Below are 18,250 nucleotides of genomic sequence, written 5' to 3' on the forward strand. Positions count from 1 at the left end.
TTCTGGAAGGCGGGCTCCTTCGCATGGCCTCCCCGCAGCTCGAGTGGCTATTGCCCTGGGCACGGGACCCTGGTGGCCAGCCAGCCTGCCTGCCCGCCCCACGGGCCACCACTTGCCGGCTCCTCAACTCGCTCCTGAGGACAGGCCCCGGGTCTCAGATAACCCACCACCTGTTCTGCCACTGGATGGGCTCCTGAGCAATAAATTACTCTGCTTTACATGGTTCAAATTTCAGCTTTTATTTGGTTTTTAAATTAAAAAAATAAATTTCGTTATTAAATAGTGGAATGGGTCTAAACTAATGTTTTACAGATCAATTCACTTGCTTTAGGATACCACCAGAGAAACAATTAAAGTATACCGCCCAAACAAGACTCTCTGTTAGAAAGCTCAACAGTGGCATAATTCAGTTAAACTGAAAAGAAAAAAAAAAAGTCTTAACGATTACAATGAGCATTAGAAGTAAACCTCTGGTTTTAGTGTCCTCCAAACCTAATTTCCATTGCAAAGGCAGTCATTACGTTCAGAATACTATACCACAGTGCTAATGTCATCGGCTTCATCTGGTTTCTTTTGCCTGCTTGGCAGGGATTTCAAGTACTCAAGGTGCCTCCTTGCATCCTCTTGATTTTGCCGCACATAATAAACCACGTATGAGATCACCATGGTGAACCAGCCAAACATGGTGACCAGCATGGCGTAATCAGTAGTCTTTTTAGGAAGGTTACAGAGGTCAGCATCATTGGCCGCGTTGAGGAAGGGTCTCCCAGCGTGTTCGTCTAACACAGATGTCTTACAGATGACGTTGTTGGCGGTCTCGTGGTTGGACGCCATGCTCCTCAACACCTGCTGCAGCGTGCAGTCACAGTGCCAAGGGTTGTTTGCGATTCTGGCTCTGGCCTTTAAGTTGTTGAAAGCGTTTTTGTGCACGCTTTGAATCCGGTTGTCAGACAAATCCAGAGTCTGCAAGGTTTCTGCCACCCCTTTAAAGGCATGTTCGTCTATAAATTCAATCCCATTTTTTGATAAATTGAGGACTCTCAGTTGATGCAAGTCCTTAAAAATTTCATTTGGGATAGAGGTTATCTGATTGGAGTCCAAATAAAGTAAGACTGTTTCTGGAGGAAGATCTCTGGGTATTTCCTTGAGGTTTGCATTGCTACAGCTGACGTTTAAACCTCCCGAGTGAGAACAAAGGCAGCCTTTTGGGCACATACTGGCAGAATGAAAGCACAGTATCATGAGGACAAAACTTTGTAGGAGCAGACACATGGAGAGGGAACGAGTTAACCACAGGTCTACCAGATGCATGCTGGGATGTCAGCATAATCACACGACCATTTCTCATTCAGCCAATGGTGGTGGGAAAAGGCTCCGCAAAGCTGAAATGTAGCTTCATTTTCTTCAGTGGGATTAGTAAAAACGGCCTAACATGTGCGTTTCCTCATGGTCAATATTCTTCTTAAAAGCACACCTATGGAGAAGAAAAGAAAAGTTCCTTATACTATAAACTCTAATCCCGATTTTGTTTCCATTAAAAAAAAAAAAAAAAGTAGGCAAAGTGAAAGGCACCGCTGAATGATCTACTATCCCATCCTACCAGTGCACCAGAGGATTTATTCAGGTAGCTCCTATTAGCATTAATCTGAGTTTAGTACATAAATCCCCAGCACATCTTTAAGAGGACAGACTACACTTACTCCAAATTGCAGTAGTTTGGGCTTTAATACTTATTAGGAGTCACTGTTTTTTTTTTTTTTTTTTTAATTGCAGACCTTCCTAAAACAACAGCCATAAAAGTGAATTACATTTTTTCCTTACTGGAGTAGAAGATGCATTAATAGGAGTTAGAGTCGGATCTCCAGCAACAATAACAACTAAATCAGGTATTTGTGGTGGTTTACATAAACTTATCTCAAAATAATTTATGATATTTTAAATCCAAATTAAAGCAATTAAAGGAAACATATTTTACTAAATCAATGAACAATTAAAAATTAAGTAAACCAAATACTGCTGGAAGACACCACAAAAATCCATCCTCTCCTTGCTTGTCTCCCTCTTCCTTTTTGCTTGTGAATATTGTATTTCTTGTACCTCACAGTACTTGCTAGATACTGCTGCAAGACTCACAGAAATAAGTTTTCTTGAATATTTTCTACTCATTTAACAAAAAGAAGTAAACAAATACCAGAATCTCTAATCTAAAAACCAAATAAACCTCATACACAACTATGCATGTGAACAGAACAAAATATCTCTTTCACGGCATACAATATGCTAATAGAACATAGGAAAATTATTGTTCCTGCTTTTCCTCTCTCAAGTTGGCTTAAAAATAGTAAATATCCAGAAGCTTTTCTGTTTTCTCCTTTAATTGGAACACAAATACAGAAGTCTGAAATGCTGACCTATAAGGTTTCAAAGACAGCCTCATTTATTTTTCCCCCTGTTATGGTAAACTATGAATTTCTAACCACAACAGGCCCATTTGTTTTCATGTACATGCCCTCTGTCTCTGTTGCAGCCTGGATAGTTGCAGCCTTCAGGTTGTATTTACATATAAATGAATTTTTTCTCAAACCCACAGTGTAGTTCACTGAACAGCACAATCCCTACAGGGAGGACGTTTGTGATCCTACAAGAAAAAAGACAAAATTGTATCGCAGTCATTTTTGCCTGCAGAACTGTAGAATTCACGCACTAACTGTAGTTTCTGGCACATCAGCACACCATGGATCAGATCTGTCATGGAGTATTTTAGACCCATAATGTAAGTTTTATTTAACTCTTTTGCTGATGCTTAGTACGTCGGTTGCCCCACCAGAAAAACCCAACTTGACAGCAAGTACATTATGTATGAATACCCCATTGCTATGGCTGGGGAATGGCAAGAGTTCAAAAAACTTTCACTGCAACCTCCTGCATCACCACTACTCTTAAACTTATTATTGATCAAGAGAGAGACTGCCTGAGACCCTAAACAGAAAGTTTACACTTGGATTCCATAAAAGGGAAATCACTATCTTCTACTCTAAAGCAAAAATAAAAACTTGTTAGCAATTTCTCTTCTCTAGTAACTTCATAAGAGAAAATGTAAAACCGTTATGAAGGGGAGTAAGCAGATTATGAATTCCCTATGAGGAAAGGGAGGTGAGGCAGCATCTCTGCTAGAGTCCTGCAAACAGGGTTTACTGTTGCACTGGGTGCATCCTTGCCATGTCTCCCTAAAACTGTTTTTGGTCACTGTGGTGCATAGTCTTCAGATCAGAGCAGAAAGAAATTCGTTGCGGAAGGAGCAAGCTACAGAAGTTGTTTTTTCCCAGCCTGCCAAGAAGTGTTAAGTACTTGCTAAAATGTGCAGCCCATTTTGAGGCCAAGCTGGAGCCGTCAGCTGCTTGCTCTGGCAGCTCCACACTGGCAATCTGCTTTTCCCTCCAGCAGCGCTGGGTGCTGCAGCACAAAGGCCTGTTCCCTGCAAAAATGGCCATATATTGTTTTCCCCCCCTCATGTTTATGTGTCTCACGACTGTGCTGAACCAAAAGTAAGAGCAGATAAGTTACCCGTATCATTGTCAAGCATGATGGGGTCACCAAGAATGCCCTCACCACCTACTACTTATGCACAGTGGTTTTTCACTAGCAATACTAGAATCATATTGCAGAAACGGACTGAGCTGAAAGGACCCTGAGGGCTCTTTGCAAAGGCCTGCAGTAGTTTCAGGTGCTTCATTTTGTAGAACAACAAACATCACACTCATCTCACCAGTGTGTGAGGACCAAACGTTATATTCATATCAGTATAGGCTAAAAAAAATTATGAACATCCTGGTCGGAAAAAAAAATCACCCCAAATCATAAAGTGTTCTTAGCATATTACTGTATCAAAGAGGCCTCATGCACAAAAGATAATGTGAAACATCTTCATCCCACTGAAGACAAATGAAGTCCTTCTCCTTTAATGTACTAATATGTTCAGAGCGGAGAAAGTAGGATCATACATTACAGATTGAGCAGGGAAGTGTTTAATGAAGCAACGCCTCTTCAAAAGAGAAAACAAAGTAAATGGGTAAACAGAGAGAAAAACTCTCAATGTTTTAAGTTGTTAGAAAGAGCAAATACAAGTTGAAAACTCTAGTTAACAATTCAGGCAACAAATGTATTAGCTGAGCAAGAATAAAGCATAACAACTTCTCAGCAAATTAACTGGAAGCAATCCAATGGGACAGAGCATCAGTCAGGGGAAGTGGAGCTTTGTTTACTTCCATAATCAGAATATCTGATCCAAGGGATATCTGTGGTTTGGGTTCTACCACTATACTCATACTGAGGACTTCTTTGACTCATAATTATCCTACTGACTGCAACAAAAGAAAACAAAACTAGAATCTGATCTTTTGTAATGTCAAAAGGAAGATCTGCGGCTTCTTGGGCATCCATCAAATTTTCTCCAACAGGAACATACTAAATACAGAAGAAGGTAGCAGAGGTTGGAATAAAGACAAAAGATACACAGCAGACAGAAAGATAACTAGAAGACTACAGAGAAAGGGATGGAAGACTGATTTAAAATAAGTATATGAATGAATTAGAAAACTGTGAATAAAAAGAGCACTGAAAAATAAATTAAATAGTAACTGAAGGCAGAGGGAAAGGAGAGCAATGCTAAAAGCACAGACAACCAGCATGGTATGAAAAGGCATTTTGTATGCATTTCTAAAACACAAGTACAAACATAGAGAACCTAAGGTATAAGCCAAACACTGCAGGGTCACAAAGGTCACAGAGGGAGTTACAAAGACGAAGCGGCAGAGAAGAACGGAAGGTGCCCAGAAGATGAAGAGGGACTGCAGCACTGTCCCAAAAGTATGAAGGATGCTAGGGGTAATCACATTAGCACTGGGATCCTGGGGAAAGGTGGTGAGAGCGCAGGGGCAAGGCAAGCTTGGGAAGTCAAGTCTGAGGGCACAGTGTGAAAGGGAGAGCATAGCTGTCAGCCCCCTACAGATTTTTACATGACTTCTAGGGTCAGAAAGTCTGGCTACAAACAGTTCTCGCTGCTGGTCTCTTATGCCAAGAGACATTTCCATCTCATGCACAACCATCTGTGCAGATTCCCTAAGCTAAATTGTTTCTTCACTGGCATTTGTGCAACGCCACCATCTTCTTGTCACGTGCACAGAGTGCAGGATGGCACACACACCACACTGTGATGGAAATTCAGCGATACCAGTTTCATTTCTCTTAACAACATAAGGTACTGGAATAACCTCTCTTCATGCCTTCAAAGCTGAATCCCTTGATAAAACAGATTGCCTCTGTCACTCCAGGGGTGTCCATGGGGTTACAGCTAACTAGAGATGCTCAGCATCTGGGCCCACAGTTTGTATTTGTGGTTACTGAAGTTGCCAAGATTAGAGAGGAATTTTTTTGTCACTGAAGTGTACATGCTCAAATGAGAAAGCAAGAAAGGGAAGAGGGAACAGGAAGAAGCCTAACAGATCAGCCACAGGGGGTAGCCTCATGGCTGCCTAATGATCCCATTCAATCTGCCTATTCTTTTCTACTTCCAGAAAGAACAGTGTGGAAAAATTAAGTACAGCTCAACTTCCCAAGAAGATGTTGGCCATAGTGTGCCACTGCACAGTCCGCCTACCTTGGAAAAAACCCATCCATACCGTTCTTCCAGTGATTTACAGCTTGAAAAGTAAGACGCTTGCCTGATAGCTTTAGGCACAGCACCCTGAAAAGTCCTGATTCGAACACAGATCCCAAATGGCATAACAGATCTCCACACAGAGTCCATTTCACTGCTTTTTTTCAATTAATAATAAAGGCACCCCTGTGAGTAATTGCTGGCCCTCTAGCCTGGAGAGGGACTGCCTGCATGGGATTTTGCAAACTGCCCTTATGCTTGTGAGGGCAACGCAACCATTTTCAAACCATACTCTCAGCTACAGCTGCACACCCAGTAAGCCTTCAATGGATCCCTAAAAAAAAAAAAAAAGCTTGACTTTTCAAGCCTAGTCCAAGAAAACTCCTGACATTTAGACTAACAACCTTCTCACTTGTAAACTGCAGAAGTTTGATATGGAATTAGAAAAGCCCAGGAAAAAAAGAATCCTCTAAAAAGGGCCCTTTTTTAGACATCCTTTAGGGCAAACTTGCACTTTGAATAAATATTAAAATTTTAAAACTAAGAATCCATTAAAAGGGAACATTGTAACAAGATCATTGTTTTATCTGACTTCCAGTCAATTACTGAGATGTTTTACAGTTTTGAAAGGTCTGCCATTATTATTATTACTTTTTTTTTTTTTAAAGACATTCACTATCTTGATAGATAGAAAAGACATGTTCATTGATAAATCTGGTCTCCTACTTCTCTATTAAAATAGGTCTTAACTTCACTATATTGGATACATTCGTTTTAAATCTGATCTAGGAAATTACCCACTGAAATAGAAAATGGATTAACTCTTTATTTTTAATGGATTGTTTTCCTTGAACTCAGTCTCCTGTAATGCTAATCTTTTATAGCATATGCACAAACCAGCCTTACTCTCCACATCCAAATACTCAGAGGCATATTTTATGTCTTTGTACTCCTTTTTTTGCCATTGTCATAAAAAGCCTTACACTAGTTTATCTCTAAATATACTACCTTGTAATTAGTATTGACAAGGCAGCTATAAGCTGAAGACAAAATTCGTAATGCCAGAGAAGGCTAAAATTCACAAGTGCTTCCCCTACCCAAACAGTCCAATTTGCTTTGGAACAGAGGACAGAACAATTTATCCTGAACCAGAAAAAGAGATTAGCCACCGCTACTCCCAAGCAACTGTAAATGGCATGCCTGTGAAGAATCAAAACAGGGAAGATATCCATGGAAATAATGATTTCCATATAGTCCTATCCTTAACCTGCCTTAAACCATGGTTAATACACAAACAGAAGCACACACCTCCCAGTAAGCTGCTCTCTGGGTTGGCCTGTACGTGTGTGTGAGCAGCATAAGCTGCTGGGTGCCAACAGGGTCCGAGCACAGTGGGAGGAAAAACCTCCGTGATCTCCCACCCTGCTCCTCCAACACTTGCCTCACTGCAGCCAGAATCTAACAACAATTGTTTAAAAAACACAAGAGAATCGATATGGAAATGCTGAACCTCCTTCTTCCATGTGTTAGTCTAAACCTGTTCCAGGATGGTAGTGACCTGAAGTCACTACCAACTAACAACTGTTCAAAAGTGACGGTATCAATATAACAGTAATCCACATAAAAAAAGGTTTTTTTCACTTCCTGTGGACAAATGATAAAACTACACCACGGCAGCGTGACTGTCTTAGAGCCTCTGACTGAGTGGGTACAGAGCCTGTAAGTGATAATACCTGCAAGCTGGAGCTGAGGAAAAGCAGCAGGATCCAAAGGAAAACACAGCAATTGCTTTTTATCTCTGTGCTATCTGCTCACTGCAGAACTGCGAACTTCATGGCTATCAAGTGAATTCCTCCAGACAAATTAATTTAAAATTCCTTTAAAAAATGCAGCCTGTCTACTATCAGAGGCAGCCATCGTGGTACATACTGCAGTCAAGTGCAATCTCACCAGCTGCACAGAGACTCAGGGTCGGGCTGTCCAGCTCTTTCTGCAGCCCTGAGACACCCTCAGGGAACAATTCAGTTTAGCGTATAAAACAAGAATCTGGTCTCGACGCTCTGGACCCAGGGTGCTGGCAACCTCCGTCTTTCCAACATCTCTCCCTGGTTTTCCTCAAATACTGTGTGGCTGGCTGACCGCTTCGGAGCACAGCTACCTTGAAGGCAGGTACTGAAAACGCTATAAAGCACCAAGCCACAGAGATGCCAAGAGCTGCTTGCAAGGCGCCAAGTGATTGAAATCCCCAGATGAAAGTCTCTGGCAGTGGAAGATTTTCAGGATCTCAGAACATGGCAAGATGAAATCCTAAAGCAGTAAGAAAAAAAATTAATAGAAGCCAACAGCAAATGAGGTGGGGAAGAAAAGAGCTCAGAAGATCACTGATTCAATGAATAGAAATGTCATGATTAATCAGTGTGAGCCTGAACTTCAAATACATAACGGATTCATTATCTAATGAAACACCAAATGTACTCAAACTACAATATTCTCCTTTAAGACAGGACTCAATCTCAGTGGATATTTTCTTCCCCCAAACCTTCCTCTATAGGCATCCTTTTAACAACTGTTCATGGCAAAACATTTCTAGCTGTAGAAGTGAATTGTGTAGGTAAAAGTTTACAGATCTTACAGCTATGAATACTTTCTCTTAAACAATTACAGAGTAATAAAATGGTTAAGGAGAGCCAAATGAACATTTTAAGCTAAAATTACTTTCTGATTGTGAGACCACAATGTATCACTCCTTATTACAGATTAACAGCTTGCTTAATTATACTGTGTGGGCAAATGAATCAGCACTTTAAGATTGATGGGTTGGGTTTATGTCAAAAAATGTATTTGACTTTTCTCCCTTTTCATCTCAAGTCAGAAATTATTTTATAACTCTCAAGTGATAAATAATTGTGTGAGGCTTAGCAGATATAAGAACAGCTCCATGACAGAAGAATATTAGCAATTATCTCCTTCTATCTTTCCTATGGTGCTTTGCTCTTGGAAGTCTTCTGTGGCAACACATTCCTTCGAATGAAACTGGATATGCTTGATGGAAATTGAAGGAAGAGCTCTTAGACCTCTTTCTTTCAAGTCCTGACAATGACCGAATATGGTTTTATTCTTCCCCTGTCTTCCACTGTCACTATCACTTGTGTTTTTTTCCTGCATCCTCTTTCTATGATTTAGACTACAAAAGGCTCCCATCCCCTCCCTAAGCAATATACCCTGCTGTAAAATGTAAACAACAGTTTGTATGTGTATCTATGCCATTTGAAAAGGAACCAAAACATTATATACACAAAGGCAATGGAAACATGAAGGAAGTTAAAAGTGAGAAGCATAAGATATAAGCTAAATATCATCATTTGAACACATTATATTTGCAAGAAATTGGCTTGACAATCTACAGAAGACTGAACAAAGGCTCAAAGTACACCAGCCACTCCTCTGCAAGCATATCTTCAAAATGTTTTTTATAACTATATAAGCACATGAAGAGCCATATTACAGCTGCTAAAGGGAAATGCTCTGCCACTGACAAACAACTGTCTGTAGACTGACTATAAAGAGTTCCCCAAAGCTATCTCATTTGTTTCTAGATTAATTATTAGTGTGCATTAGAGTCAGAACCATTTTTAGAGTTTGGGATCATATTCTACTAAGTCTCAGCCATACTCTGTTCTGGCAATAAAACCCTTATCAACAGCAGCTGAGTCAATCCTCCAGATGATCTACACTAGAAAAAATGTATATATTCTTAAAGGTTAAAATAACCTTAAATGGAAACACTTTGCCTTCCTCAGGTAAAGAGAGCCAGACTAAATTCTGTTTTAAATCCTGGTTATGAACTGAATGCACAGAAGCCTTTCACAACCAGGCAATGCAGCAGGTTTTGACCAGATCCAATAGAATCCAATGGAAGATGTTTTCAACACAAAAGCTCAATTTCACAATATTTGCTGATCTATTTTTCTCCCATATTATAAAAGAATATGATCATCAAAGTGAAAAAGACCAGTGATCCGTCCGAGTTGTATCCTGGCTCTACCCAGTAGCTAATGATGGATGCTCCTTCAACTTAATTCTGCAATACCATATCATACAGAAAATGGCTTCTTGATCTCAAGATAATTACACCGATCACCTCAATGATTATCAGCATAATCAGCGACAAGTCTTGCAATTTAATCTTGATAACTGCATCTGGTGACTGCAGATGGTATCCTTGTCCAAATGAAAATCTCATTCTTATTTTGCGAAGTGCAAATCTAATGCCCTGCAAAAGGAAATGCATTATCACAACCTAACAGTCCTTTGAGGTACCACCCTGCAGAAGATGAGCAAGGTCCAGACTGTCAAGAGACCTTCCCTTCGCTTTTAAAGGAATTTATTTGGTTCTGCCTACTTTTACCTTCAGGCTCATTTCAGGTTCATCCAAATGCTCCTGCAACTTACTAGACAGTGGGAAGAGAGAAAAGGCATCACTGTAATTAGACTAGGGAAGCTGTGCTAATAATAAAGTCAGCAAGGCAGAAATAAGCTTGCAAACCTGAAGGGAGCGTTCAGCAAGGAACATGCTAGCGGCTTTGTAAAGTTGGCTATGGTTGCATGAAGCAACCAGCAAGACAGCTGCTGTCTGAAGATACTTTGGCACTGGGGAGTCCTGGAAGGAATAAGCTGTTACAGACTCCAAAGAAAGATGGGGAAGGGAGCAGGAAAATGAACCAGAGCATGGCTGAAAGCTGCTTCTTCCATCTGATCCTTTGCCACAGAAGAGCTCCCAACGAACTGCTACAGGTCATGGCAAATTAGGCCATCTCTTGGGTTAGACCCCCTCATGGAAATACAGATGTGAGCAGAAAGTGCCACCAAGGTAGTTTAGTATCTACTTTCACATACTCTTGCTTTTAATTGGGATCTACATTACCCCTGTGTTAAGTCATGGGAGGCCAAGGCTGATCCTTTCCATGCACAACTGCCCAGTGACATGAATACAGAGTGATAATCCACAACACAAGGAATTTGTAAGGAAAGAAGCCAGGACAGAAGTACTATTGAAATGAAACAATCTGATTAATATTCACAATATGAGAACACAAAGAAAAGGAACATATTCCCAGAACAATTACTCTGTAAGAAAAAGTCTGAAAGGGGGGAAAAGAAAACACAAGCTAAATTAACAATCGGGGATGACACTTTAGAAGAGTACCTCGGCAGTTATTAATTCAGCTCCCTGTGCTTCAAAATTTGCTAGCTGTAGAATAACAGGACCTTTAAGAGACAAGAGGCATTCAAAAGCAAAGTGTCTGATTAAAAAAAAGCAAAAAATTGGAATGTGTAAGGTTTTTAAACAAAGGAGACCTATTGAGTTTGAAATTTCCCAGTTAAAAGCTCCAAAATTAAAATGAAGGCTCAGCACCCCAAGTTTCTACTAAAGAAATTAAAATAGTGAAGTAACAATGAGTTTCAGAAAATAGAGAAAGGGACAGCAAATATGGAATAATTATGAGATCAATAAGCAATTAAGCAATTTTGAGAAGACATCCAAATGACCTTCTGGAATCAAGGGCCACACTGAGTTAACTACAAGCCATTCGGACTTGCCAAAGAAACATGTTGATCAGTGATGCTGGTCTGGCTGGGTTAATGGTTATAAAACCTGCACATAAGCACCTGCACAGCCAAGAGAGCAAAGAGTACATCTACAACAACACACATATATATACTTCCTGTTTCTACGCAGATGTCAAGCAAAGGTATCATAAGCCTCTTCTATAATGTGTGGTTTGTGTCAAACTGCACACCAGTAAGACCACATCTGCACTTTTAATACTTTAATCCATGAGCAGCTTCAAATAACTGTAATTTCTTTTTCATCAGCTTTCCAGAAAAACGTATCTCTTCTCTTTCAATGTATGCCACAGTACCTGGCTAATAATAGATTTTATTTCTATATTTAAATATCATTATACTTCTAAAAGCTGAACATGAGATAGTCTGGAAGAATTAGACATGCAGCTTTTGTACTTCTATGAAAGCAAGACTAGCAGTTTCCCATCAGGACCTACCAGTCACTTTTAGCTCTGACGGCTGCTATCAGCACTAGTGCCCAAGAAAAAGGATAGCGCAAACACAACCTCTACAGCTCTGTTTCAGCTGAGGATCTCCCAGACAAGTGAAATCTAGTAGCAGAAAGCTTTAATACCATCTTAATTAGTGAAATGCTGCCAGCACAAGAGTTTAAAGCCAGATGGAACCATTAGATCATCTAATCTGATCCCCTGCCTATTGCATGACATGTTATTTTACCAGTAAACCTCATATCGCGCCCAGTAATTTAGGTCAGCCTAAAGCATGTCAGAACCCAGGAGACTGTTGTGTGCCCAAGGCGAGCAACAGGAGGTGCCAGGATGCCTTCAAAGGGGTTTGGACGCACCCAGAAAACTCAATTCTGTCGAAGTCCAGCATAATAGTTAAATATAAATAATAGTTAAAATTTATATACATATATATATATATAAATAGTTAAAATCTCTTTTTCAGGAAGAAACCACTCTAACAGAAATGCCCACTCCATCCGGATCTAGACACTAAGCAGGAATTACACGGATTTCCAAAAGAAAGGCTGTAGTGAAAGGTATTATTATGCTGCTCACCAGAAATGTTGTATGTTACCACCTGACTCCAAATGAGGATGAGAAACACCGGCTGTTCTTTAACACACTGGTGAGTTCCATCAGGCACTCAGCTGCCATTAAAGGACTTGGCAAATTACAGGTGTTTCACCTAAGCAACATCAACATGTTTTCATTTTGAAATGATTGCTCTGGATCATACCAAAAGTCTCCCAAGAAGTCAGGTAAAATCCTTTTATTTTTTAAAACCATACAGTATTTTTCCAAACTCAGATAAAGCTTATAGTATAAGTTTTTCTTCTGAGGACATGTAATCATAGCAAGTTGATATTACAACTTGATGTAGGAGACTGAAATTCTCTAAAGGTTCTCTGACCCTTATTCAGCAAAATATTTTGCCTGGTTGCAATTTAGCAGCTTGGTGAGAGGCATGCCTTAAACATTCAGAGGGCTGAAATAAAAGTTGTTTATCAACAATTGCTAAATAATAGGAACAGCTCTAAAGAAGAATGGATTGGCATTTCTCAGTGAAAATAAACACCAGTCTTCATCAGTCATGAAGTCTTGCTGTACTAAAAACCAAGACGCTGCTGCTAGATATTGAGTAAGCAGAGATTTTCTAGTCAGTCATTTGTCACAAGGAGAAAAGAAAAGCTGCTAGATAGCAAAAAGAAGCATTGCAATGGCTGCCTCCAAGATGAGAACAAACCACCGAGGTCACTCTTATTCTAAAGGAAAAGATGTCTTTATTAGCAGTACTGGAGCACAACAGGAAGAGTCTCAAACTCAGTTCAATAAACCCCTTATTTTAAAGACAAGAATATTTCAGCTATTTGTGTGTCCCCATGGAGGTTATACAGCCAAGTTGACTTTGGCGGAGCTAGCTGATACAAAAAGCAGGAGTTGTGAAGAAAAAAGAGAACTTGATTAGCTGGGCAATGATCCAATGAGCAAGACACTGGAGGCTGCAAGTTCACAGCTGAAGAAGCTCAGGTAGAAATAATTTATAGCAAATTAAGTTAGGTCATGATAATGAAATTTAAAGACAAGTGGGACATGATTTATTTTACTAAGGCTTGTTGAAAAGTAAAAACCAAGCAGAGCCAACAGGAAGTCTAATTTAACTGGTTACAGTTAGTACTGGCACTGAGATAAACTTAACTTGCTGTATTTAGAATGGGAAAGGGAATTGAAGGATTGGTTTTCCTTTTAAATCCTTACTCTGTTCATCTAAATTGCAGGGGAAAGCAGGGCAAATTCTATGCTGAACTGTTTACAAGTTGCTAATATTTGTTTCCTAATTTTAAAGCACCCTCTCACTCACCCCTCTGCCTGCCGTGCTCTGCATGCTCACCCTCTTCCTCCCCAAGTCCTCCGTGCCCTACGAGTTCCCATATCCACTGTCCCTATTGCACAAGGTAGTCAATATGCCCCAAGCTCAAAGTCAGGACACAACATGGCAAATGCAGTGGAAATGAATGATCCCAGCTGCCTACAGCAATCACAGCCCTTGGATCTCATCTCCAAAGGAGCATGGGAGGACCCGTTCCCTGCCATCCACACTATCAACGTTGTCTGTCTGCTGGTTCACCAGCAGCGCTAAAACCACCTCTCCTGCTGCCCTGTAGGCAAAGCCTCCCTCTGTTGGCACCTCCTCCAGCATCACCCATCTCCTGTTTTAGACAGCTGTATGCTGGCCACCTGTGGCACAACATCAATACTGGGTCCAGGGGTTGATAAAGGGGTCAATACTTCTTAACCTCTTCATCAGTGACCTAGAAGATGGGACCAAATGCATCCTCAGCAGGTTGCAGATCATACACAACTGGGAGGAGTGCCTGGTACACCAGAGGGCTGTGCTGCCATCCAGCGGGACTTTGACAGGCTGGAGAGGTGGGCAGAGAGGAACCTCATGAAGTTCAACAAAAGCAAGTGCAGGGTCCTGCACCTAGGGAGGAATAACGCCATGCACCAGTACAGGCTGGGGGTTGACCTGCTGGAAAGCAGCTCTGCCGAGAAGGACCTGGGAGTGCTGGTGGACAACAAGTTGACCATGAGGCAGCAATGTGCCCTTGTGGCCAAGAAGGCCAATGGTATCCTGGGGTGCATCAGGAAGAGCATTGCCAGCAGGTCGAGGGAGGTGATTCTCGCCCTCTACTCAGCCCTGGCGAGGCCACATCTGGAGTACTGCGTCCAGTTCTGGGCTCCCCAATACAGGAGAGACATGAAGCTACTGGAGCAAGTCCAGTGAAGGGCTACTAAGATGATTAAGGGACTGGAACATCTCTTGTATGAGGAAAGGCTGAGAGAGTGGGAACTGTTCAGCCTGGAGAAGAGAAGGCTGAGAGGAGATCTTATCAGTGTGTATAAGTATCTGAAGGGAGGGTGTCAAGAGGATGGGACCAGACTCTCTTCAGTGGTGCCCAGTGATAGGACGAGAGGCAACAGGCACAAACTGAAACACAGAAAATTGTCTGAACATGAGGAAAAGCTTCTTTACTGTGAGGGTGACAGAGCACTGGAAGAGGTTGCCCAGAGAGGTTGTGGAGTCTCCATCCTCGGAGATATTCAAAACACAACTGGACATGGTCCTGGGCAACCTGCTCTAGCTGACCCTGCTTGAGCAGGGGGGGTTGGACCAGATGATCTCCAGAGGTCCCTTCCAAACCCAACTATTCTGTGATTCTGTTCTGTGATTAATCCACCAAAAGTCTGGTACCATTTTGGATGGAGGTGAGCCAGTCCCCACACTGTAACAGCATGGAGGGAAACAGGCAATAGAAGGAGGCTGTGCCTGAGCTGCTGAGTGAGACAGAGGGGCATAAGCTGAATACAAAATGCAGTGGTGTCTTGGCCATCTGGAGATGCCACCCTGGCCACAACAAGGCAGTGCTTGAACAGGGAGAGGTGGAGACAAGTGCACAGACCCCCATCAGGCAAATCCACCCAGGTAGCCAGTCTATTTTAAGATGAAACGAAGTGTGACCATCACCTTGAGCCTGGAGGCCCGCTTCAGCCAGGGCTCACCTGTGGAGTTCAGACAGGATGGATACCAACATCTGCACTACAACCTCCCTGCCTGCCAGCAAGGAGTACGAGGGACAAGGATGGAAAACCCTAATAGAAAAAATGCTCTTGGTGGTGCTGTCCCTTTGCAGGTAACTAAAAAAAAGCAGTGCAATCCCGACACAGAAGCGACTGGATGGCTCAGCATCCCACACCAGTAAGAGGGAGGCTACCCTCCTTGTTTTATTGTGGGGGGTTTTATGAGTTAACAGGTTATGAGGCAACAGCCCTAGCTTTGGCTTCAACTGTGAACAGATGCGGCGCCACTATGTCCTCCACTGTCCCTCCTGCTATCCACCTGCCTCTCCCTGTTCACACTGTGAAAAATGGCAGTTGAAGGGGAAAAGAAATAGCCACTTTATAATGGATGAATGCAGCAGTTTGCAAGAGGGAGAGAGAGAGAGAGAGTAATGAAAAAGCGTTAATATTAAAGTAATAAAGCTTGTGGCCATTTTTCAGTCTGAAATGCATAACACCATAAAACAATGCTTAAGGCACTCACTTCTGTTCCAAACCACCTGCATGTTAAAGCACCCTGCTAACAGCACAGAAGTTGTTTATTACTAGTCTCATTTTAGTCTGATTCCAGGAGAGTAATAAAATAGAATTTTTTCACTCAGCACAAGAGCTCAGGCGGCCTTGGATTTTCTTTGGTATGTCTAGCCTTACCACGTCAACTGCAATTCTTGTCCAGTCACTAATCTGTTTGTTGCTAAAAAGATGTATAAAAATCACATTGGAGCAAATGGAAACCATTCCCAGTGCTTGGCATACAGATGCCATTCATCCTCTTTGGTTCCTGAAACAACAACTCCTGGTGAGGTGTGTTTAATATAATTTATGAGAGTTGCTTTGTCTGCCAGTATGTGTCCCTTGTATCCATGTACTTTCCCAAAATGTTTTGGGTGGTGGAAGGTGAAATGAGATTATTATATCCTCTCCTGACACAATTTCTTCCAAAAAAAGTAATGAAAAAGCAAAGAAGCATAATGGCAGAGCAAATAAATGAAGGGAATAGCATTCTTTTGAAATTAAGAATTACTCTTTACCTGTTTTTTTTTTTTAACTTGTTTCCATGCTTTTTAATAAAAGCATATGAATTCAAAGACACCAGCTTTTTTTCCTCTCTGTCAGAAACAAGCGCTAAGATTTAGGGGCTCCTTACAGAGATGGCCCAGCAACTAAGAAAGTCTTCATCTCGCTGATAGGACTACTAATTCAAGGACAAAAAGACAGAGGACAGAAGTGTAGTGATACTTTCAGAAATGCTCAAGGCATGAAAAAAAAAAAAAGAGCATGTGGACTTGCAGAAAAAGAAAGAAGAAAGAAAAGAAGAAACTGCCATCACACTTGTTCTGCTCTCACCACAAAGTGAGGAAGCTAGGCACGAGAGTTTTGCAGGGACGTCTGAGGGACCACCGGGTCTCGAGCTACCTGGTGAATTCCTCAGAACCTGCAGTGCACTGAAATTGCCAACCATTAACACATACCCTAAGTTACACAGGCTTACCAGGAACTACATAACAAACCATGAATCAGCACACCATCAGCAGCATCAACTTTCCATTGACTAATATGCCAGAGAGAGATGCACTGATATGGTAAACAACCTATACAGTGACAAAGTCTTACCCCGTATTTACACATTTTCACCAACAGAGGGGCACTGATAACTGCCCTCCTTCTTTTCCTCCTTTAGAAAATCAGGAAATTTCAAAGGTATCTTTACCTCTTTCATGCATGCAAGCCCCATATCTGAATACAAGTGAACAGTCCAGGACACCCACAGAAATCCAGATGGGCTACATACTATGAAGAACAGTAAAACAAATGGCAAAACAAAACCATTTTCCTTGAGAGCAACACGTTCAGATCTATTTTTTTCCATGCTCCCCATCATAGAAAATATTACAACGTTCATTCTCCTTCCCTTAGACGCCACAGATGCAGTGCCACACTGCTGCAGCAATACTGCTCCCATCTCTGTAAATTGGTTCACATCTGAACACCTCTCTGCACTCCTGACTCCTTCCTTTCTTGCTTTCAATCAGCCAAATGTACTCTCCAGTTCCACCCTGCCCTTCCTTACTGGACAGTGTGGGTAACAGACCAGCTTGTATACAATAAAATAGGCTAAACCTTCCCAACACAGTGGTGCCATACACACTTTCAATGCCACTGATGTTCTGGTCCAGGAAAAGTTTCACTGCATCCCACAAGGATGCTTGCTTAAAATGACAGATAATCCCTCTCTCACAGGTGCACAGAGAAGCCCATCCTTGAAAGCCTTCCAACTTTTGCAAGCCTGAGGAACCAGTATTAAACCTCAGTCAACACAGTGTTGTCAGGAGACTTTCAAGCTGATCTACAACAGATGAGTAGAATTTTAAAGTAGCCAGTTTCCATGGGGCAGTAGTCACGTGTTACTGCACTATCTCTTAAGGCCTCTTAAAGTGCTCTATGCTCAGGAGAGTCTCCCAGGAGCACAGAAAGGAGACATTCATAGTCACTGAGTACACTGTCCTCCCTGCAGGACTCCTAGGACTATTGGTGGTCCTCTCATATTGCCAGCAGTGTGGACTCCACAGCTGTGGCTGCATTCCTGATGCCGAAGCAGCAGCTTTCATGGGATAAGCATGCCCAAGTGAACAGGAATCGCACAGGACTTAGCGCCATGCCCACGCTGTCCCGTTCATTCCTGGGCTTCTCACTACCAGCTGCTGCTGCTGCTGCTTCTCTCTACAGCTTAAAAAATTTCTTCCAAAACATCTAAACACCCTCTCCCAAACATACTGTCTGTAGAGATGGGAAAAAGAAACTACTCTCGCAAAAAGCAGCCGTTGCTAGTCTTGAGAAGATCACACATAAGATATGACTCTTCAGCATGAAACAGTAC

At 41.7% G+C, this 18,250-nt stretch overlaps 1 protein-coding gene across 2 annotated transcripts in view; it reads right to left on the reverse strand.

Annotated features, from left to right (window-relative positions):
* Window positions 1–220: 220 nt before the first annotated feature.
* The window catches only part of LRRC3B (leucine rich repeat containing 3B), a 46,774-nt gene continuing 28,744 nt past the window's right edge, over window positions 221–18,250 (reverse strand). For both annotated transcript variants that reach the window (XM_067292467.1, XM_067292468.1), the window contains one exon: window positions 221–1,474. In XM_067292467.1, the coding sequence (XP_067148568.1) occupies window positions 532–1,311 (780 nt within the window). In that variant the 5' untranslated portion in view covers window positions 1,312–1,474 and the 3' untranslated portion in view covers window positions 221–531. The remainder of the gene's footprint in view (window positions 1,475–18,250) is intronic.

The sequence above is a fragment of the Apteryx mantelli genome, chromosome 2, assembly GCF_036417845.1.
Source record: "Apteryx mantelli isolate bAptMan1 chromosome 2, bAptMan1.hap1, whole genome shotgun sequence".
Lineage (NCBI taxonomy): Eukaryota > Metazoa > Chordata > Aves > Apterygiformes > Apterygidae > Apteryx > Apteryx mantelli.